Source organism: Anser brachyrhynchus (genome assembly GCF_964034855.1).
Source record: "Anser brachyrhynchus genome assembly, chromosome: 6".
NCBI lineage: Eukaryota > Metazoa > Chordata > Aves > Anseriformes > Anatidae > Anser > Anser brachyrhynchus.
In genome coordinates this window covers 15,236,329-15,261,241 of record NC_137700.1, presented here as the reverse complement: position 1 = coordinate 15,261,241, position 24,913 = coordinate 15,236,329, and the positions used below count along the sequence as shown (strand labels likewise).

The following is a 24,913-nucleotide window of genomic DNA, read 5'->3' as shown; positions in this document are numbered from 1 at the left end:
TATTAGTCAAAATAATTGAGCATGTATTTTGGCATTAATATTAGTATCTTTCAATGGGATTTTGCTAAGTAGATATGATGCTGAAATGCAAGTCTGACACCTTGCAACAAATTCTTCCCATTTTGGTGTGATTTTCAAACATCATGATTGAAAGATATTCCTTAAGGTGGAAACGACAGTCAGACTGACACTTTTGTTCTGGATTAGTGGGCTTACTGCTTTTGCTCCATATTGACATTGTGCAAGAAGGAATAGCAAATTATCCCAATCTTTAGATTTCCAAAATGCTAAGAAAAAATTCAGAAGGTGTTTTTTTGTTGTTGTTGTTTTTGTTTGTTTGTTTGTTTTCAAGTACCTCTCACTTGGTCTTAAGCTCAGAAAATCTCGACCTGCTTCAATATAGAAATAACTTTTCTTCATAACATGCACATGAGCACAGAATTCTACATTCACTACTAAATTACAGGAGCTTTAATGAAAACTCCATAAATAAAGAACCACTGGCAATATTTTCCCCAAACATTAAACAAAACAAAGAAGTTAAAGAAAAATGTATCACATACTTGCAACAACAACAAAAAAAAGCATTTCTAAACTTGCTTAGTTTTCAGTTATTGAGTAAAATAATTCAGCTATAGTTTTACAATGAAAGCATACAGAACAAAATATTTCAATTCCCAAAGCAAAGAACTAATCTGCAGAACTTGGGCAAACAGGGTCCCCACTTCATTTCAGAAAAAAACACCACTCAGGTTTGGTTCTTCATATTTCTTCTATCGTACTCCTCTATGGTTTAAAAATTGATCATAGCCATTTTCCTATACGTTCAGCTATATTTTTCACCATTAATAATGCAACTTGTAGAATTTGCAAGAAATGCATTTATTTTTACTCCCGATATCCATCTTGGACTGAAAATTACAACTGAAAATGAAATAGATTCATATTTTGAGGAAAATACCCTAGATTTTTCTTCAGTTTGATGCAATGTATTTATAGGATGAATCACAATACTCTTTTTCCAAATTATTCTACCATGACACTCAATCCACTCAAGCAGTAAGAGAAAGTTAAAGCAAATGTAAATATGCAAAAATTGCATTCTACCCAGAATAAGATAACTATTACCCCTTCCCTTTGGCAGGTAACAAAGGATCTTTAGTGATCATCAGTCTTACATTTCAGCTGAAAGATACCTTGGCAACACAGACTAAACTGAGTTACCATACCCAAGTGCATGTTTATGAAGTGTTCTGACAGGAGGCAGGCATCTGTTTTATGTCTAAACCAAGACAATTTAGTTAGGTATTTTCCATACGAGTAAAACTGATTCAATTACAGTAGTACCCACCTAAGATCATTCTCTTCAGTACGTAACTTTTACTGGCATATCATGCAACTTGGCAATATTCTTACAGGTGAAAGCAGTAAACACTGCAGACCCCTAAAATGCAGTTTCTTTTTGCAATGAACAAGAAGCATACGATTTCTCATCACGATAATGATGAGATTTCATCTAAAAGTAACAATCACAATTCAAGCACTTTATCCGACTTCAAAAAAGGGGTTTCAACAACTTTGAAACATATCACAAAACTACTTACAGTGACTTCTACAATCTGCCTCAGAAGTACTGGAAGAAACAAGTATGACTCTTTAGGAAGCAGATGATAATTCAAGAAAATTTAATTTAAAAAGAATGAAAACATACCAACTGACATAAATGAATAACCAATGGTAAATGTTATCATTTTGAACAGAATGTTTCTTGTGAAATACAGCATGAGTGTAAACCATTAATTCTGCCTTCATTCCAGCTAGTTTGGAAAAGAATTGCAAATTGCTCTAAAAAATACGATCCCTGTCATAACATATGCTAAATAACAATATCATTCCACATTTACATAAGATCTTCCTGCTAGGGATGAACTTGAAGATAATCTCAAAGCTCTTCATAAGTATTATCTAAACTAAGCCTAATCACAGCCCTACAAGGGCAGTTTTAGGGTTATTGTATTCACTGTATTCGTGAACAAGCAAGAACAAGCAGGTTTATATCCCAAGAGATCAATGTGAGTTAGTGAGTTGTCAGGAACACCACTCTAGAGCCCTAACTCTTATTTTTGCTCTCACAGCTGGATAATTAAACTATTATATTGTGGTGAATTCATCCAATTACAGAAATACAAGAATTATGAACCAGCACAGATGTTCAGAAAGTTACAGAAAGGCTTTCATTAATAACAATTAATAATGTAGATGATGAGTAGAGAAGAAATTAATGTAGACCTGACCTCCTTTCCCACCTCATGTCCCTTCTACTGTGATAAACATAGTTTGCCACTGACAATTACAAACTAGCTCTGAAGGGATGGTCTCTCCAATGTTTAGGAATATACAATTTTTAATACTATGATTCATTTAATTTCTTGATGTTAGCAGCTAAGTACCTTTGCTACAATCCTTTTCTATCAGAGTTCAAAACATTATACAAAGCTCAATTTCATGCTACACTTGGGGATAATGAGCCATTGAAGCAAAATGACTTGATCACTCCCAGCCACTGCTGGGAATGAACCAAAGCAAACCTAAGACGAAAACAAAAATGTGAACAAACTTTACTCATCCATGTCCCTTGTGGCACAAATGGTCTTCTCTAACCAAGATAATTCTATGATTCTCTGTGGGTAAAAAAATAAAAATGAATAAAGGAAAAATAAAATTTAAATGAGAAAAGGAAGAGCCATGTTGGTAAACTCTGCATTCAGAGGAAGAGCATTCAGTGGTAATCCAGCAATTAACAGCAACCAGGGATGGTGTTGGACTTGATGCACACACCTTTAGGACAGGGAGTGGGCATGAGAGGTGAAATGAGAAGAAAGGGCCTTATATCAGCTACTAACGACAATCTAAAAGAGCTTTGAATATAATAGACTATTAGCCTCATTCCAGCTTTTCACAGGCTTTACCTGCACGTTATACTACTTTTTCTAGATAGTTCCACAAACCTCCACCCTTCTCCATGTTATGTTTGTGTTTCATTCATTCATTCTTTCAAATGTCATTCAATTTAAAACAATAGCATGGGATCAGGTATTAAAGTTCCTTACTTTGTGTCTTTTCAGTTGATTCTGTTGTTCTATTTTATACTTTTTACAGTTCCTTTATGTCTGTATCTACAAGGCTGTGGGTATTTTTTTCCATTTGTATTTATTTTTTTAAATATACAGATACTCAGGTTGCTATTTTAGAAGGTGTTTATATGCACTAGGAACATAAATCATACAGCAATCATCAAGTACTAGGTATTTAAGCTTTTTCAGATTCTCTGACAATCTAATCCCTTCAACCTTCAAACACCCTGATTGGTCATCACACCAGTCTCTTTTTTTTAAGCATGAATACATCGTATTTTCTTAACTTCCACATGCACACAGTGAATAGAAGGCAATCACCTCAGCCTTTTGTAAAGCAAGTTGGTAGACCTTAAGTGACTTTCTCTGTTCTTTTATGTTTAAACCAAATTAGAGCATTTTCTGAAGTTTCCCTTTCATTAAAGTCTGCCCAAACAAAGGAAAAGAAAGCAAAGAAAGCACATACAAAAAAAAAAAAAAAAAAAAAACAAACATGAAAGCCACTATAAGGTTTTGCCACAAAAATATGATGTTGCAGTTGTGGAAGAAAGGAGAACGTGTACCAAGACAGGAAATACATATATTTACTTGCATGCATAACTCAGTCACACCCAGGGGAAATTAAAAACAATTGTGGCTGCAGAAAGACCAGATCTGAGGGCAACTGTGAAGAGTCAAGATGCCTCTGCAAAAAGGCCCTACAAAAGACTTTCTAATGAATGTTGAGTCTTAAGGTACATTACACCTTTTGACTGGATTCTCTTTAGGCCTCAACACTCATTGTTACATTCTTTTGCACTACCCTGTCACAGATCGTAAGTGCAAAGGCTTTTTGTAGGGTCAGGGCAGGAATGAACAGATACAGCTGTTCTTCATACAGAGGAAATGAAAACCACGCAGAAAAGTACCTCTGTTTTGCACCAAAAATGTGTCCCTCCACAGCTAAATCAGAGGAAAGGCTGATATGGAAACAACTGACAATAAATCAGAATTGATCTCTCACTCAAGTAATATAAAGAAGACAAGCATGACTTTTAGAGCTTTTAAAAGTACTTCTGAGCTGTAACATATTTTTGCTGCAATAATAAAAAGTCAGGCTGTCAAAATAATTGAATACCAGTAGTTCCATGGTAGTTTTGCTCTGAGAAATATTGTCTCTTCTAAGTTCTTCTATAGACTGCTGGGCATATGCTCTTGCATATTGCTGACTTTTTGCTCTCCCTCTATTAGGCTAGGAGGATCATTTTCAGAACTTCATTTTAACTCAGAGTAGTATTACACAGCCAGTAGCTTTTTATCCATTTAGAATTATGCTACTTTTCATTTTTGGAACTGTGTGATGTTCTGCATTTAACATCCAAAGAAAGAGTTAAACCTTCCTACATTAACCACCTAATCCCAAATTAGCAAATTAGGGATCAAAAGTGATCTGTACTATACCAATTTAGTCATTTTAGTCATCTTCCAATTTAGTCATTTTTCCCATTTCTATGCCTTGTGGTCTCTTTTGCATGATATGGTAGCTATCTCCACACGTGGATTACACCTGAATTTGGTCAGTGTGCTGCACATATTGAAGTGAAAGCTTTTGCATATATATGAAATGTACATTGTGTATATATATATATAAAAAAAGTAGTAATGTATACTAACACATCATAATTTCCATGTAAGGTCTCAAACATGTTCTGAGTGATAATTATGCCAATTTTACTGAAAGGAAAATCAAGGCACAAAGTGATTACATGATTTATTCAAAGTCACTTGGGAAATGTGTATCAAAATGGAACTGAACTTGAGTTGCCCGATGGCACCCAAGATATCTGCTGGCAATAACACAGCACTGACAGAAGACTCATACTTTTCTGTAGTGGCAGCTGGAAACGCAGCAGGATACTCCTAAGCATCTAACATGGCACTGGATACTTCCGTTTTGCATACTTGTACATAAACTTAAGTATGTACTTCTATTTATAATCCCAAATTGCTTTCTAGGCCTCCCATGCCAACTCTGATTTATTAAATAGGAAACACTATTTCCAATATGATCTTAATTTTTCATCACTCAGCTAGTATTCAGAACTTAGAGTTCCTCGCTTGCAGTAGAAAACTTCCAGAAATCAAGTAAAGTGGACTGAGAAACAACCTTTTCTGGTCATGTCAATATAGGAGGGTGCCTAACAAATCTGAAGTCTTCAGAGACATTTTCTGGCAACAGAGGTTTTTCAATTATATCTCCTGCAGTTCTATGCATTGCAAATGCCTCTCTTCCTTTTTTTGAATTTCTAACAGATAGCACAAGCTTCTGGCTCCATGTCCAGAGTAGTCATGCCAAATTACACTCTGAGAGAATCTCACGTTAAGCTATTCAAGATGATAATGTAAACACAAGATCTTAACTCGTTTTTCCATTTAGGCTGGTATAATTCAGATAAATCAAAATGAAACACATGAAACAGTGGCCAAAGAACAGAAAGTAGCATAACAGTTAATTTTGCATGGAATTTGGCTTACTCAGCTCTGCTTAATACAGGAACCATTGACCGTATAGTATTAGTATCAGTATTTCAACCAGATGACCAGTATAGGGACATATTTTAGACTGGGTTCCAAACAAAACCTCACTGTTCAAGTCAGAGTTTCACCTGTTTTTGAAACATCCCCTCTGCAGGAACATGTTCTCGGTAGCCTTCTCAGCCCAAGACAGTTTATGTTAGTGACCCCATGGAACCACCCTACTCCCAGTCTGTCCTTGCTCCACCAGTCACAACTGACAGGTAATACTTTACTTCGTACAATATAGCATCAGCCATTTCTCAAATTATCTTCTCTAGAGCTTTCTAATTTATTTATTTCAGATTCTTACAGCAGTTACACCTTACACCTTTTTCTGTTTGGGTAACTTATAATCTTAGTTAGCTTCCTTAGTACAACAAATGTCAGATCATTTTAGAAATAAAATACGTGAGTAGAATTGTGCAGCCTTCACTATCATGTTCGTAAGCACTGTCATATCACTATATCATTACTGTACATTGGAAAACAAGTTGAAGGACTCCTCCCTACCAGTATAAAATTAGCTTTCAACATTTAAGCGTATGAGAAATTAGAAAACATTTCTTTTATAGTAAATATCTTCTGTAGCGTAGCTCCTACTTATTCTTAGCAAATAAATTTTCTCCTGTGAAACATAATGTATATTATTTAGAGGAAAACAAAAGAGAGAAATAAGCAGCATATCCTTACCCTCCGGACATCTTTGCCAAATGTTTCACTGTAACTAGTGCCCAGTATTTCAAATTGAACATAGGGGTTGGCACCATCTTCTCTAAACTCCATAACACCAGTAAGCCCGGTTATATGGCCCTAAGGAAACAATTTGCAAAAACTTTAGAATTGAAGAAATTTGCCTTTAGAAATGCTCCTTTCTATTAAAGATATGCCAAATCTGCTTTGAAAAATTTTACAGTGAACTCTAAATGTAGCAATTACATGTTCTTCCATAGTTCTAACAGTGCCAGACAAACTCATACATATTTTTTGAGGAAATATCTCTTCACTAACATATCCACTGTACATCTTGTCAAAAAGTCATCAGGTCCTTATCTCTAATAGTGACAGACACCAAAGAAAAGGAGGACCTTGGTGGAACAGGAGACAACGGCCTTTCAGTGTAACTGATGGCAGTGGGTTGAGTCTGGTGTTGAATTCAAAGGCATGAAATCCAAGCCCAGAAGAAAGAATAATGCCTGCTGGGCTTCGAAAAGAGGCATGAGGAAAAGATCAAATTTTAAGTACTATTTTGAGTACTCTCTGTAAAAGTATCACTAAGGGCTTTTGGGGGTTTGTAGCAGTGAAGCTTAAAATGACACTAAACTTTGAGTTAATTTATCAACAAAAGATGGTGCCATTAAGACTGGTCAGAGCATAACACAACACTTCAATGAAATTGCATCGTTTTACTAAAGCAAAAATATTTCATCAATATATATGAGTAAACAGGTTTCTTTTTACAAATAATTGCTAAAGATATCATAGGATAAAATTAGTACTTTTTTCCACTAGTATTTGTGATTAAATATCTTCCATATAAGAGGTTACCATGCATATACAAAGTCATAGTACTGTCCGTATCTGAGTAATTCAACATGCTGCAAGACAGCGTAATTGTTAATGACAACTTAGCTAAATCACATTGCATTTGCTCTGGGCTACAGTACATAAATAGATAGTTACCAATGCTCAGCTAACTTATGAAGCTAGTTGAGCTGCAGTAAATTGAATCTAAATCTTAAACCTTATCATTGGCTGGCCCCTCAAGCTCCTTAAGTTCTCTTGAGGAAATTATTACGACAAATGCACACATCCATCTGTATGACTGCTTCTAATCACATTACCTCCACAGAAGGTAGCTATGATAGCAACAGAAGTAGAACGTATCACTGGAACAACACTGCAGTGTGTGTAATTTGTTTGTAATAAATCATTGGCTTGTTTAATAACAGTAGATCATTTCTAGTAGTTGTAAATCACTTGCTTCTAATAAATCAAAGAGAAGTTAAACAGAGGTCAAAAACCTCTTAAACAACTAATCTCTAGAAGAACTGGAACAATTCTTTCAATTGCTCAAACAACTGTGGTTTGTCTATTCTCACCTTCTTAATCGTCTCTAGCATGGATCGTCCTCCATTCCAAGGTTTGGTGGATTTCCTCATGCAATTCAAACTTGCCATGCTGTGCCATTTCCTGTCCTCCAGTTTTCTGTGGAAAGCATTGGCTAGCATGAGCACACTGTCATACAGGTACAGGTTGGAAACCTGCAAACAATAATAAGAATGAGCCTCTCTGTTTATTTAAGCATTGTTTAAAATAAACTGTAAAAGCAAGCAAACAACAAAAAAAAAAGCAAAAAGACAAAAATTATTATCTGGGCATGTTTGAGATATTCAACAATTAAGGCAATTCAGACAAACACCAGGGCTCACTCCCACCTTCTCTTTTCAACTTGGCACCTGGGCTCTTCTGGCCAAGGGACTCTAGTGCACTTGCTTTACCTGTGCATTACCTACCCTACTGCAATGCAATGCTGTAAAGATGTAAAAGATTGCAGCTCAAACATAAACTCAAGCTCTAGAAGAAGTACAGCTATCTATCAATAAAAGACAAAGATTACTACCTTGTCAGTAATTTTGGCAAGAAGAAAACGATGGAACTGAATTAAGCTCTTAGTCTTTCTTCTGTTTGATCAATCTTGGTAATTTCTGGCATAGCAAAATATAACACTAATGCATCTGTTTTGCACGGAGGGAGGAGGAAGAGCAGTATTATTTTGGTATCATCATCTCTCCACCAAATCTAAAGGAGACTGGTCACTATTCTACTTTCTCAGGAAGGATTTATTTCAGTCTCCCTACACTCCTTATGAGAGATAACAACAGCAATAATTGACTACAAAGGTCCTAGTAAGAAAAACATACTAGTAACATTCAAGCATTCCTTTTCCAACATTTTCCAAACCAAGACACAGCCATGGATACAAAATCAGATCTTTGACACGTGGCAGTATCCACTGTAGCTGGTAAAATTTTAGCAGTGGAAGTTGTCGAGGAGAAGGCATTTGAAAAATATAAAAAAAATAGCTGCTCTTCACGTTTGCAGCATTTACAGGCACTCTTCAAACCAATGCACAGATTCAGGGGTCTTGATTTACTCTTTACTAAACTCAAACTACCAGTTAGCATTAAGTGCCAGACATGGCATTTTTTATTTTTGTTTTTATTTTGTTTATATTAAACAGATATTCATCTAGCTTTAGCCCTGGTGATCCGTGAATTTGCCACTAAACATTTGGATTTCTCTAATTCACCACAGAAGATGGTGCCTGTTGAACTTAATGCAGCTACATACTTCCTATAAAGCATCACCCAGCTGTAAAGCTTAAACATATAATACTGTTGCATCAATGTCTAAAAGTAAACTTCTGATCCTGTGTTAAGATCCTAACGTTAAGAAATAAAAATGTTCCATGTAATCTGGAGATCAACATAAATTGAGAACCTAGTCACTTTGGAAAGTTTTCTGCCATAAATTAATCACAGAATCACAGAATCGTCTAGGTTGGAAGAGACCTCCAAGATCACCTACTCCAACCTCTGACCTAACACTAACAAGTCCTCCACTAAACCAGATCACTAAGCTCTACATCTAAACGTCTCTTAAAGACCTCCAGGGATGGTGACTCAACCACTTCCCTGGGCAGCCCATCCCAATGCCTAACAACCCTTTCAGTAAAGAAGTTCTTCCTAACATCCAACCTAAACCTCCCCTGGCACAACTTCAGCCCATTCCCCCTCGTCCTGTCACCAGGCACGTGGGAGAACAGACCAACCCCCACCTCGCTACAGCCTCCTTTAAGGTACCTGCAGAGTGCGATAAGGTCACCCCTGAGCCTCCTCTTCTCCAGGCTGAACAATCCCAGCTCCCTCAGCCGCTCCTCGTAAGACTTGTTCTCCAGACCCCTCACCAGCTTCGTTGCCCTTCTCTGGACTCGCTCGAGCACGTCCATGTCCTTCTTGTAGCGAGGGGTCCAAAACTGAACACAGGACTCGAGGTGCGGCCTCACCAGAGCCGAGTACAGGGGGACAATCACTTCCCTAGCCCTGCTGGCCATACTGTCTCTTATGCAAGCCAGGATGCTGTTGGCCTTCTTGGCCACCTGAGCACACTGCTGGCTCATATTCAGCCGACTATCAACCAGTACTCCCAGGTCCTTCTCGGCCAGGCAGCTTTCCAGCCACTCATCTCCCAGCCTGTAGCGCTGCTTGGGGTTGTTACACCCCAGGTGCAGGACCCGGCACTTGGCCTTGTTGAACTTCATATGGTTGGCCTCAACCCATCAGTCCAGCCTATCCAGATCCTCCTGCAGAGCCTTCCTGCCCTTGAGCAGATCGACACACGCACCTAACTTGGTGTCGTCTGCAAACTTACTGAGGGTGCACTGGACGCCCTCATCCAGATCATCGATAAAGATATTAAAGAGGACCGGCCCCAGTACTGAGCCCTGGGGGACTCCACTAGTGACCGGCCTCCAACTGGATTTGGCTCCATTCACCACGACTCTCTGGGCCCGGCTATCCAGCCAGTTTCTAACCCAACGAAGCGTACATCAGTCCAAGCCAAGAGCAGCCAGTTTCTCGAGGAGAATGCTGTGGGAAACGGTGTCAAAAGCCTTACTGAAGTCAAGGTAGATCACATCCACAACCTTTCCCTCATCTACCAAGCGCGTCACTTTGTCATAGAAGGAGATCAGGTTCGTCAAGCAGGACCTGCCTTTCATAAACCCATGCTGACTGGGCCTGATCGCCTGCTTGCCCTGCAAGTGCCGCGTGATGACACTCAATCTGCTCCATGAGCTTCCCTAGCACTGAGGTCAAACTAACAGGCCTATAGTTTCCCGGATCTACCTTCCAGCCCTTCCTGACCGAAATATCTTAACAAATATGTAAATAAAAACTCATTTTGGAAGAATTAAAATAGGAAGAAAATACACACAAAAATGTTGAGGATACCCACCTATTTAAGTGACTAAATACAAACAGGGATCTTACTGCAAAATCCATGAAATACTATCACTGAGAATCTCACCCACTTGGTATAGCTAGTTTTAATGTCATCATCTTTTCTTCCTTTTCTTTCTAGCCTTCCTGAAAAAAAAAAAGCCCGCATTCCTTATATTCACCACTTGATCTTGTTAGTCCTTCTCCTTTTCAAAGAGTTTCCAAAGCAGCTAATTTCCAGATCTCCTCTTTTTAATAAGTACTTAAAGAGTTAATATGAGCTCCAGCAAGTAAGCTTCTAGATTTGTTAAGTCTCTTCCGCTCTACTGCATTTGTCTCCCTACTCCACAGATATTTTCCAAACAATTTTCAAATAAAGCAACCAAGCAAATCCTTATTATCAAACAGGACACTTTTCCTCTTCTAGTCTCCACCAAACAAACAAAAACAACAACAACAACAAAAAACTTGCTTAGAAGTACATTTTACATGTAAGGAAAAATGAAATTTTTTACATGCCACGAGAGACAGGATCCTCTTTGCTCCCACTGAATTTGATTAAACCCACACTTTTAACTGACAGCTTATTGTCACTTTGCCTTGGAACAGCCACAAAGCAGAAATGTTTTGTATTTTCACAGGTTGACACTGTTCTTTTCCAGCTCTGGGAAAATGCAGCCTCATTCCCAAAAACAGTTTGCTAGTAGAGAGTTCTAAGGTAAAATACAAGGTGTACTTGGGTACAGTGCTTTCCCTTTCTTATCTACTTTTTATGACATGATTATCCATGTATACTGTACTAAAAGCTTGAGAGATATTTTTGACTACCTTAGCCTACACGACCTTGCATACAACTGAAACACTTCATGCTGTACAGCAAAACAAAACAACCACTTGTTTACCAACCTAACCCATATATTTTAGTTAGTCCCATAATGGATTTTGTTTCACAACTGTTTTCTTTTTTTCATTTGAAAGAATGGTATAAAATAAATGACAGCACAGAAGGGTCTGCACAAGAAGAGTTTCACACTATCTCTTTCCTTCTGTCGTGAATCTAGAGATGCATAGCAAGGCAGAAGTAAATTTTGCAGGGGACGCAGCAAGTTACTATTTTTTGTCATGGAAGGACTACTCTGCACATCATGCTGTGCACACTGATCCACTGGAATTTTGGCACTCCAGTTCCATCCCAAAAATTAGTATATGGTACTCTTTAATCAGCAAAGTACATTTTCTCATAGAATCATACTCTAAGTATACAGCAATACTGACCTGCATGCATTTGTAAATTTTAACTTTTATTTTACCCATTACTCACTGATAGGTCAACATCCAATGGAAAAGTAAGTTGAATTTTATTCACATAATTAACAATTCTTTTTAGAATACAAAATATGCAAACAGAATTATGGTTCCAGTTCTAATCCGATGCCTGAGTAGTTTGGTAAGAGCATAGCTGAACAGGAGCATCCTTCAAGCCTACAGGTGTTTTTTGTTGTTGTTTGTTTTGTTTTTGTTATTTTACCTGGCCATTTCCAGTCTACTAAAAATAGAGGGAAAAGAAAGGAGGAAAAAAAAAAAAAAGTAAGGGTTCTATACAAGGAATTAACAATATTTCCACAAAGGAGATAAGGTGTACCATCATCTTACTGTGATGTATATTTCATTTTCTTTTTTCCTAACTTCTTTCTGAGCTATAAAAATAAGAATACTTGAAACCCTTCAAAACAATCACCTTCTGCCTTAATTCATTACTATGTAAATATTTTTGTGTAGAAAAATGTTACTGAATACAAGATACATATTCTGGCCTGATCTCACATTAAATCCACTGCTACAATAATTTCCTTTATTTTCTATGATATTCCATTTAATACATCAACAATTCCACAGGCCTTCACTGCTTCTTCAAAGCAAGGTAGTCATAATAGCCTTGCTCACAACATGCTCCTACAAAGTTGAATACCTAAATCTCTTTCAATAGCACCATCAGTCACTGTGTTTTAGAACAGACTAGCCTAGAATAGTTCAGTTGGAAGGGACCATCAAAGATTACCAAGTCCAACTGCCTGACCACTTTGAGGCTCACCAAAAGTTACAGCATGTTACTGAGGGCATTGTCCAAAAGCCTCTTAACATTTACAGGAACGGGGCACCATCCATCTCGCTGGGAAGCCTGTACCAGTGTTTAACAACCTTCGTGGTAAAGAAATTTTTCCTAATGTTCAGTCTGAGCCTCCCCTGCTGCAGCTTTGCCATTAGTGACCAGGGAGCAGAGACCAGCACCTCTTTCTGTGCCTTCCTTCCTCAGGGAGTTGCAGAGAGCAATGAGGTTGCCTATCAGCCTTCTCTTCTCCAGACTAGAAGACTATTTTAGATGAAAAATGTCTTCCACAAAACCTCTCCATAAAATTACAAATTCGCTACAACCTCCAGAATAGTGATGTTGCAAAATGAAAAAGGGGTGATTGGACAAAGCCTGTATACACTTGTTACTGCAAGTGCACACATATTTCAATTTTCAGTTATCAAACCCCGCCTGCATACAAAAATGACCCATGAAGGAATTTGTGAGACAACCAAGGGATCAGCTATACCTTGTTTCCACCAGTGCTGTCTGAGACATAAGAGAACAGTATATTTGAAAATCAGTTTTCAAATAGCTATTCAGACTTGATAGCAAAGCAAGGGAGAAGAAAAAATAAGTCCATGGACTTGACTCCTTTGGGTTTTCCAAGCTCTGTAGCGTTTCTTATTTCCCTTACTTATATATTCTCAGGGGGAACAGAGGAGGAACAGACATGTATCTGCCTGCAGGGATGCCCCTTGATATAACAAAAATTCCTAGAGTAGAACAAAGTGTTTCATATCTGTCCTGTTTGGAGAAAGAAACTGTAATTTTCAGTTCCTCCTTCACTTGACTGATGAGAGTTGTAAGAGCTAGATGTAGTATTACTAAATGCTTTCTGACCTATCTGCTATAAGAATGATGTTGACTGTTTTACAAATATATTAAAGAGTTTGCACTGTACGTGAGTAACTTTTGGTATGTTCTGCTATATATTCTAGAAATTATTTCAGGAACATTTTGGATGCTCTTGGGAACCTTTATTTCACAATGAAGAAAAAAGGTGCCATGAACTAATTGAACAGAGCAGAAATTTTCAACATGAGAATGGAAATCTTTTCCTATTTACATTACTAAATGTGATTTTAAAGAGGTTTCCATGTGAATTCTGTGAGATTTTCCAGAACGAATTTAAAGTTAAATATGAAGATTGCTTTTAGCTCCTTCAGAAGAACTAATCATAGACAAGTGCTCTTCTGGGAAGAACAGCAAGCCACAAAGAGTGACCCCAACTTCTGAGTTGCTAGCAGAGACAGAATTCCAGCCAGATAAGACCACTGAAGAAATCAGCTGGGAAGACAAGCAGGCACCCAGATGCCACTGCTTCAAAAACTTATTCCCAAACTCTGCATCTGTACCCTGCTGCTGCCAAAATCACCCTGTGAGTAGCCACAGCAGTCAGTTCCAAGGATGAAGCAGATGGAAGATGAGCTCAGACTGAGCACAGCTTGCCAGCAGCAGAAATGCTCGCTGCCTGGGGAGTGATATCATTGTGTTTGCGTATGCACACACCAGCACGCACTAAAACTGTGTTTCAGCTTTCAGAGTTCAAGTACTGACAAACACAGTTAGGCACTCGTGTCACTAATGACAGGATGCATCTTGCTAGGAGTAGCAAAGATCAACAGTTTGTTTACTTATAACAGCACGCTTACAAGGTTACGCTTATTGTTAGGACAGAGACACTAACAACTCGACCCATTTTGTTTTCTTAAATTAGTTTGCAGAGCCCATTGTAGACTTTGTGTGAATGTCTATGTTTTAAATACATGCTTTGCTGCTCATGGGGAACAAAATCACAGCCAGCAGTCTGGCATTCACGAGAAAAACAGTGTCAAAAAGCAAACTTTCATGAAAGACTCAAATGTCAGCTTTAAACTTCCAAAGGGCTATTTATTATCACTGAGGCAAACAAAAACCTGAATAAAATTTTCATGAAACAACAGAAAAACAGACCATAGAAGTATATTTAGTCAAGCCCTACAATGTTAAGGAAATTAACTGGCATATTATTTAGTGATTTGTCCAGTTTTGTTTAGTTTTAAGTGTGTCAAACAATGGGGTTTCTGAAGATTTCTTTGGAAGCCTACACTATCAGAAATTTTCCCTTAAAAAATAAATAAATAAATAAATAATAAACATTCTTTACTTCTTTTTCAATTTCCCCTCTTTTTACTGAGTTACCTATCTCACACCACTCTTCTCCTTACATACAATTTCTATTTTCTAAATGTTCACTGTCCTTCAGCTAGCTCTTATGAGTATTTCTCTTAATTGTGTGTTTTCATACTCAATATGTTTTCTAACAACATGTTAGCAATAAGGCCTGGATTACAGTGTAAAGCTCAAACTTGTCAGCTGAAGGACATTGGCTTTGTTCACCAGACATCTCAAGAATTTGGCACAGCCAACACTCACTGTCCAGGGAGACACTTGATAAAGCATACTGAGAATAACAGAGTCAGACAGCAGGACAGGAGGTAATACTGGAATTGGAAAAATAGAGTGTAAGATGATAATTTTACCCTCTATCATATATGAATAATTAGGGGTTCCCTTGTGTCGCTCATGGGGAGGAGATAGAAGAGAGTGGATGAGGGGAAGGTGTTCCTAGTTTGCTTTTAATTTCTTACTGTTCTAGTCTGCCAGCGATAGTCAATAAATTATATTAATCACCCTACACTGAGTTTGTTCTGCCCGTGATGGTAATTGATGAGTGATCTCCCTGTCCTTATCTCAACCCTTGAGCTTGGAAAACATAGTAATTTCTTTCTTCCCCTCTTCCTTTGAGGACGGAGAGTGAGGGAGTGGCTATGTGGAGTTAGCTGCCCAGCAGGGTAAAACCACCACAGGTTCAAACCTCCAGGCTGCCACAAAATTGCACTTGGTCAGAGGGCATCCGTTTTTGTTTTTTTTTATTATTATTATTATTTTAAGCCCATACTTCTGCTAACACACCTAAAGACATGCTATAGGGTTTGAGAGAAAGATATCCCATGCAATGGGTGCTGAAGTCAGTTCAAGACTAATTTTCATTCATGTAGTGCTAAGAAAACAGCTTCCACTGTGATTGAACATCTGGCCAATAGTCCGAAATTGCTTTGCTAAAGAGACATGCAAATATATGTTTATAATGAAAAGAAAAATGGGGCTTATTAATCCTTTATGACAGAAAGTATATTTTTTTAATATGGCTCAATCAATATTTATTGCTCCCAGTAGCACTTAACAGTTGTGTGATAACAGCAGTATAAATAGGTCAAATGACAGTCAGGCTGTTTAGTTGGATAAAATTGCAGGATCAGGCCCTTAAGTTTATGAAGCCAAATGCTTCTGGGATAAAAAACAAACAAACAAAAACAAAAACACCTCCATGCATAGTGGTTATATTGCAGCAATTCCTGAAAGAAAGACAGTTCATAAACAAAAATGTAGCTCTAAAGAAACAGCTGCTAAGAGATGCCTACAAAGTTGTCTGATGATCAAGTCTTCAGCAGATGAAGTTTTCACATGGAAAGAAGAGCAGATGTTTCAAGGAATACCCTCTCACACTTCTTAACATCTTCTCTTTGAATATGTCAAAGCAATGCCCGGAATAGTTCTTCAGTAGAGAGGCGGAACTCTGAATCCTTTGAGGAATAACTATTATTTTTGTGACACAGTTTGATGGAGTTTTCTTCTTTTTGCTTTTTTAATCTTACTATATATTCAGACCATGCTAAATAACTCCAGATATCCTGCGTCCCTGTAATATGTTTTAATATAGACAGGCTCTCACATAGATTGAATTTATCAACTGTCTAAATAGTAAATAAGGAAAGAAGGAAACTGTAAAGGAAATCACATTTCTAAAGAGAAATATTTCTTTAAAAACCTAACCAGAAAAACATTTTTATTTTATAACAGAACACATCTTGAATGATCTGAAGAAAGAAAAAAATATCTTCGTCAAAAATTAAGTCTGTAGACAAGCTTCAAAGCTAATATTTAAAAAGGAAGAGTTTGAAAAGAAGAAATAGATTATGCATTAAAATTCTTAAAATTGAGTGTGGAAAACTATGTCTGAAATCATCTAAACAGTTTAATAGTGGTAATCTTGCTAAACACCATTCAAATGCCACATAGGAATACATACATACAAGGCATATAGGATTAACTGGATTTGTCTTTAAATCCCAACATGCCTCAGTATTCTTTCTCCAGATAAGGCAATACTGACAATGCTGATGGCCCAAACCACACGATACACATCATCAGTGGAAGACAACAAGTGCTACACTTAATAAAAAGTAGAAGAGATGGACACAGAAAACATATATGAAGAATAAGACAGAGATTAATATAGTCCTGTGAATTCAAATAAAATGACCAAGACAGAAAACCTTATAAATGCTTTTCTCCAGTTGAAGCAGCAACTCAGCTGGGCATATTATATGTGCAAGAAATAAGGGTATGAGCAAAATTTTGACAAGTGGGTTGATGGAGTAAGATTGGATTTCCACAAAACATTAGGAACAGATGAGTTTTTGGATGAGCTTGCAGAACAGCCTGATCTTTAAAAGTCTTGTCAGAATGCCAAACTGGGATGATCACCCACTGAAAAACAACTTTCCAGGATATGGTAGTAAAGACACTGAGAACAAAACCATGCCAAAAAGATTTTCATTAATTTAGCCAGAAGAAAGTTAATAATCCATGATGTAAATGTTTCTTTCTTTACTAGCTTGTTAAAAAATGCCAAAATCTCCCCTATAAAATCTTACAGCTAGAGGCTGACAGAGATTAGCTTATTCTTTTTCAAAGTCATTTAAATAAATAATTAACCAACAATAGCTGGTAAGTAACCTTGACAACAAAGAATTATTAATATGAAATTGCCCAAGGGAGCATGAGCCAGGGATTTCCAAACTGTGGTGTTAATCAAACTACTTCAAAGCAATGCAAGGACTCAGTGCCGGCAGGCGGTCAATGCCTCTGGTGGATTCATGCAGCCTGACACATAGCTAGGAGCTACTGCAGCCTCTGGTAACGGGTAATTTAGTGATGTACTTCTTTACAGCAAAAGGTCAGAACTATTTTTTAAGCGAGAAAAGGGAAACAGAAGATTGGAAGTACCTGAATTGCAGGACCATTAATAATATGCCAGTCGTACTTAGAAATGAATATGAGCTCTATGCCCACAAGGTGTTACATAAGATGTTTTGGCAAAGCCTATGAAAAAATGCAGATATGCTTCAGATATAACAGCATATGATAAAAACATCCTATATTCAACTTGTAGAAACTTAAAAATAACACAAGACTACTGAGTGTGGTTAATCTGAGAGACTGGTAACAGTGAACAGTGCCCTTCATTTTTCTTAGTATTCCTTTTCAGTGTAGCTGGACATGAAAGTTATGGAATCAAGTTCCATAACACTAACTATACACCTGTGCACCTCTGTGCACCTCTTTCTCGTTTCTAAGTTCCTTGAGAAGGAATTAATGGGTAAAGAATAACATTACTGTTCCATTCTCTTAATAGCTGTTTCTAAAGTAGTATAATATTTCTGAAGGACAGAAAATCTGAATGCTGAAGATGTTTTGCTTCTCAAAACCCACACTTGTGAAGCAGTAGGAAGGGTATTTAGATTCCTAAAGAGTCCTTTGTCAGTGAACTTCAGTAACAGGGTGTGAGGCTATTCATGCTAGCAAACCAATTAGTGGTTTAGCAAATAACTTCCTCAGAGAGGTGTCTGCCAGCCCTTCATATGAGTCTCTGAATTACATTATGCATAAACCAGCATAGACAGAAATACTCAGAATCCTGTCATAATGCAAGATTGTTCCCCAGTGAGTGATTTGTTGGTGCAGGATAGATAATTTTTTCAACATGCTGGAAATTGCTTTGATCCTCTGAAACGAGTGGCCTTTGTTCTCATTACAGTATACCTCAAAGTTGCTAACAAAGATCAAAAGTGTCTTTTTCTTTCTAATACCAAGATAAGCACAGACTTTCCCTACACAGAAAGAGCAGACCAGTGCTCAGAGAGACAGTGCATGTTACGGGCGTTTCCCAAAGTCTGCCCCCGAAACCCACTCTGATCTGAGTCAGGCAGAGGTTCTCTTTAAGGAGGAAATACCCATACCCGTTCCTTGAAGGTTTCAGTTCCTACAGCTAAAACCTTTTTTAGTAGGGCCTGAACAACACACATCTGCATCCATGTTCCTTGGAAAAACTTCTCCCTTACGCATCTCTCTTCCTGGGAATCTCCCTTCCTCTCCTGGTTTCCTGTAAGCCTCACACCTTGCTCTGCAGAAGCTCTTCCAAGCCAGAGAGTGAGTTAACCCCTGGGAAGAGCCCTTTTCCTGACCATGCTGCAGAAGCCCAGACTGCAGACAGCCCGTTCCCCACAGCCTAACCAAGCCCTAAATAGACTCACCCTCACACACAGCACCCATTCTTCCCAACTCACAGGTTTGACCTTTGTATACTCACACCATCTTGGGTTAAGATCAAATTTACAACAAAAAGGCTGTCACCAAGCTTGTACACTCAATCTTACTAAAGTTTTCAGTTTTATCCAGCAGCTTCAAAAGTACTACAGATGAAATTCTTAGCCATAACTAAAGTAAACTAGAAACACAGAGAGTCCTATCAAAAGCCTAAGACCCGATTCAAAATTCTTGCACTATCATTGGAAATAGCTATTAAAACTATGTTTAAGCTGAAATTAATGCGAGAAAAATTCTGATAACTGGGTTAAATTACCAAGAAATCTTGACATATTGCCTGCACCAGAGTCAAATCTATTACCAAAATCTGGAACTCAAACTAGCAGTGCCTATTTCACATGCTCAAACAATCATCAGCTGTGAGAGACTTCTGAGACTATTGAAACGGGACAGATTGAACACATCAGCTGGATTCTGTCCATTTAACTAAATATGAAATGCTCCACAGTCTAATACCGATCAAAGTTGTTATCCTCCCAGATTAACTCTTTCACATCAGATGTCTAATAGGCATAAATATGATAAATAAATAGTGATACAACAATACTATAACAGCACAACTTTTTCTTTCTTACTTTTTTTTTTTTTTTCACATACAGAGAGAATTGTAAAAGCATGACATATCCAAAACGACCTCTGAGCTACTGCAACTGCTTTCTAGTACTTAATGGACATAAGATCGTTATCTAAGGCACTCGTTTCTGGGAAATAAAGAATTAAGTCAGGAAAAGCTGATCAAAAGTTATATGCACAGATTTGTCTGCATTAATTTTATTCTCCCTCTGAGGTAATTCAGTCACAGAAAACTATCTCATGTCAAATTCCTAAAATGGACTTCTCTGCTGGGCACAGCTACTGACCTGCAGCATTTGAAGATAGCCTTCTTGTGGATCGCACAGCAGCGATGATATTCGGTGATTGTTCCTCATGCACCTCTGATTGTTGTCTCTTGAGAGCGGGAAAATTTGCCGGATAACTGTCATCCTCCCCAGAGCACTATGTACCAACTCTAATATTTCATTATCGGTGATTTCCTGTGAATGGAGACACAGACTTTTAAAAATATATACCTGCCTAGACATTTTATATTTATCTTTCATTATTTGATAAATGTTTTTAAATGGACAGTGGAAGAAAACAAGTAACAGATGCATGTGTTTTCTAGGACAAATGTTCATATTTTGTGTTTAATAACAGCACTTTTTAAATTAATCATCTGAAACAAAAGAAAACAGCTTAACACAGTACCATCTACTTCGGCAATACTAACATATTGTGGAGGTAGTTCCTCACAGAGAAGCACCAAGATGGTCTCAATAGGTTTCTAAGTAAAAAACAAGAAAAGCCTTCAAACAAAATGTATACAGAAAGAATGTTGGTTTAACAGAATAGAACCTCACTACATACTCAGACCAAAACAACAAATAGAAAACATTACCATCTTTAGAAAACAGGGCCCCTATATCTGAGAATGGAACAAGAAAGTACTTTTCCCATAAAAAGAGTAAATTATTCAGGCTAATCCTTATAATAATGACTTAGGGAAGACTTTTGCGGTTATCTACATTATGAAATCAAAAATATGTGAAACTTTATGATAGGGATTGACACATATACGAATGTGAATTTCTGCATACAGAATAATGTGGGATAAATAGGATCACAGAATACCCTGAGTTGGAAGGGACTCACAAAGACCATCAAGTCCAACTCCTGGTTCACACAGGACCACCCAGAATCAGACCATACATGTGAGAGCCTTGCCCAAACACTTTTGAACTCTGAAAGGCTTGGTGCAGTGATGGCTTCCCCGGGGAGCCTGTCCCAGTGCCCGACCACCCTCTCAGTGAAGAACCTTTACCTGATATCCAGCCTGACCTTCCCCTGTCCCAGCTCCATGCCATTCCCTTAGATCCTGTCACTGTCCCCAGAGGGCAGAGCTCAGCGCCCGGTCCCTCTGCTCCCCTCGTGAAGGAGCTGCAGGCCGCCAAGAGGCCTCCCCTCGGCCTGCTCTGCTCTGGCCTGAACAAACCAAGGAAACCTCAAGGTCATGGACAGATCCTGCATCTACTGACTGCCCTTACATTGCAATTGAAGCCAACTCAACCACATGCTTTTCTGTATTTTGTATCTAAACAAACCCTTTATTTTTACTCTAGGAACAAGTAGTTTGAAAATCATGGTCTTAGCTGATCCTGAAATCATAACAGTGGTACAGCTTGTGATGGCTATTTCCTACCAGGAGCTCACCATTGGAAATGACAGGCGGTTGCACCAGACTGCATTCGTTCCCTCAGGCGCACCCTTCTCAATGAACGGCTTGACATCCGAGCTCCATACCACTGCCACCAGCAGCTTTGCAAGTCACACCAGCCCATCTCAAGCACAGGTTGTCTGCAATCTGCAGATCTGGGCCACCCCACTGCCAAGGTCACACACGGCCTCTTTCAGAGGGCTGCCAACAATTTGTATTGTTGTACTTGTCCGTTTTGTCACCACAACCCACACCTTGCAATGTGCCATCAGCAGAAGTGAACTCAACTCTGTACTTTTAACATTCAAGAAAAAATATTTTCTTTTCTTGCCATTTGCTCTGTCAAGCTGTGAGTGAAATGACCATGGGGTTGTTATAATTACTTGTTACGGTCGACTAGTATTGTAACTTTGGCTCAATTTAGTTTTTCTTTGCTGATTTCCCATCATTTTCTAGGAACATGAATTTTTAACTTTGTAGAGGGTGAAATTCGTCGTATTAATGACAGACCAACTGGTGCTGAGTGAAAACAGAAATAAATATATTCTAAAAGAAGCCAAAGATTTTGAGTCTTGATAGAAAATTCAGGGCTGCACCTGTTGCCTCGCAGCGGGTCACCACAGGAGACCCTTGAGCTCTAGTAGAGTCCTTCAGAGAGCAGCCTTCAATTCTTCTTCTCTGGGGCTGAGGGTGTTAATGCCGCAAAAGATGTCTAAGTTTCTGCCACTGCGGTCTGAGGGGGAAACAGGTTTCTGGGATACCTTTAACTCATAACCCTCTAGGTTGCATCCCTTGACTGGCAAACTCAGACTGACTAGAATCTGAAGATATCTTTTGAGAAAAATACCATGAATCATCCAAAACTTCAGTTCAACTCATGCCACATGTATGGGAGAGCCTAGTCACTGTACAGTCAAAGAAGAAAACAGGTAGGCCTTTCTAGGCCTACCACAGGCTGACTCCAGCCAGGGTGGTGGTACAGAAATGTGGCTGTAGGGGCACCTACAAAGCAAAGTGGGGCACCTGGGGTGGCTCCACAAGCAGGACAGTGAGGCTGAGTGCCTGAAATGCGGAGGGGGGCAGGTGACCACTGTCCTTCACCAGAGCGGCCCGGCTGTGCTTCCCTGGCCTAGTGGTGTGGCTGCAGCCCTTTGCCTTGCATGGTGTCAGTAGGCCCCAAGGGCTCATTTCTAGGAAAACCACAGTTCTGGCTTAGAAGCACGTGAAATTTTAAATGTCACATGTAGAAAGGTCACCTGTGTTCTGACTGTGATAAATACAGAGAGAAAAAAAAAAAAAAGCCTACAATCCAAGAAAGAAGAAATAAATATATGTGAAGTTGGCTTTTACATTTAGATCCATCAGGGTAACAGCATATATTCAATAAATAGTTCTAAGTCACACAGGAAAAAAACATTTCACGCTGATCTTATAATTAAACTCTACTCCTCTAGTTATTTGTTTAAAAGTTACACGTTTTCTTTCCTGTGCATCATAGGAAAATTCTCTTTACAACGTGAAACTGATAACTAAGCAAATCATTTAATACCATCCTAGAGCTTTTTTTCCAAACAAATGTACCCCAATTTTCCAATCGTGGTCATGGATCATTACACATCACAAGACAGCACAGTAATTACTTCCTGTAGTAGGTGTGAACGCTGCATTCTAAATAGTACTTACGAATTGGTTTGGCCATGCAAGTTCTCCTCACCAAATTCCATATTAAATGCCCACTTTCAGACTTTAGTGAACCCATGATGTTACTACTTCAACAGGGGTAAATCCTTACTTAATACAGATGGTGTCATTTGCTTGGCTCTGGGATGTTTTAAGGAAGAAAAATTGCCCTGCACCTCAAATAGCAATTTGCAGTCAGGCCTGTAAATATTGAATTTCTTGAATGAGGATGGAGAGAGAGCACTTTTCCCAGGAATAAAGTATGTTCTCATATATGTGTCCTTATGCTGTATTTTGCCTTCATTAAGAGAAAGAATTTGGATAGTCCAAATAATTTAGGGAACACTTAAATAGTTTGGTAGGCATACATAAGTGTAAATCTGTAAAATTAGTTCTTACCACCCAACTCAACATTGAAAAGGTATTCCTTTAAACACTATTTTCTGTTAATGTGACATATTAATGGCAAAGTTCACTCTTCAAGAATTTGTAGCATTAATTTATCTATTTGCTAACATACATTGGTCATTTGGGGGAATTCATTTATCTATTTATTTATCTGCACAAAAAGAACTTCAGTTAGTTCTTAATACCTATCCATATTGCTCAGGGGAATATTTAAATCTGCACTAGTTGTGCCCAACTATCATAACAGAAATTGCAAAATGAGACAATTATGTTTCACATTATAATCTCTATTTTCTTAGAGGTAATGACAGAATAATATAAATTTTAATGACATTAATAATTTAAAGAACAAAAAGAGAATTCCAGAAAGAATATCCCTGAGAAAGCTGGAGGATTAAACTGAATGGCAATGAGGACAAGGATGCTCATGGAGACAAAGCTGCAGATATACAAAGAATTTTTACATTAGGATCAATGCTATTTGTTAGATTATTCTTGCTCCTCTCAATGCATTACATACATCTATAAATGGATGCTTGTTCACTAGTTGAAAATTCAGAAAACATCTTTCACAATAAGCAGTTTTTAAGACATTTGTGACAGCTCACTCTGTAGATAGATTTATTCAACCTTAATATTACTCTGGCTTCCCTGTATCCCACATGAACAGACACATACACACACATATATATACAGGTTAATACTTTAAGTCATGGACATTTTTCATATCACAGAAAATATTCTAATACAAGTCTGCACGACCACCTGTCCAACTTCTGTCCTCATTGTCCTCCCACACATTTGACGTTGGCTCACTTCTTTTCCTTTAACCCAATGCCCCTAAAAATCCCCACAGGATTATAATTTCATTGAATTAGCTTTATTTCTAGTTATAAGGAGTCTTCAGTGGGTGCCCAGAAGTCTGTCTCAGATCATTGTGAGTGCCTATACAGTAAAAGATCCTCTGATTTAAGAAAACATTATTCCATAATAAAAAGTAATTATCTCAGAAAAAAAGCATGTAAAATGACAGCTATTAAAGCTAGACAAAACATAAATTGCCATTGATTTTAATGTGTATTTCACTGACAAAAGAACTCATAACAACACACTCATCTGACTTTGCTCCTAACTGACTGTTTCAATGTAATTCAACAGCAAGAGAATTAGGTCAATTCTGAACCCTACAAATTACTTTGAGCAGGATGCAGGTGCATATGCAGTCAAGTTTCACACACACACACACACATCTATA

The 24,913-nt window shown here is 38.0% G+C and overlaps 1 protein-coding gene across 8 annotated transcripts in view; it reads right to left on the bottom strand.

Moving 5' to 3' along the window:
* GRID1 (glutamate ionotropic receptor delta type subunit 1) overlaps window positions 1–24,913 on the bottom strand; it is a 576,662-nt gene that overhangs the window by 92,349 nt on the left and 459,400 nt on the right. For all 8 annotated transcript variants that reach the window (XM_080597920.1, XM_080597922.1, XM_080597919.1 and 5 more), the window contains 3 exons: window positions 20,177–20,350; window positions 7,790–7,951; window positions 6,381–6,500 (listed from right to left, as the gene is read on the bottom strand). In XM_080597920.1, coding sequence (XP_080454046.1) covers window positions 6,381–6,500; window positions 7,790–7,951; window positions 20,177–20,350 — 456 coding nt within the window. The remainder of the gene's footprint in view (window positions 1–6,380; window positions 6,501–7,789; window positions 7,952–20,176; window positions 20,351–24,913) is intronic.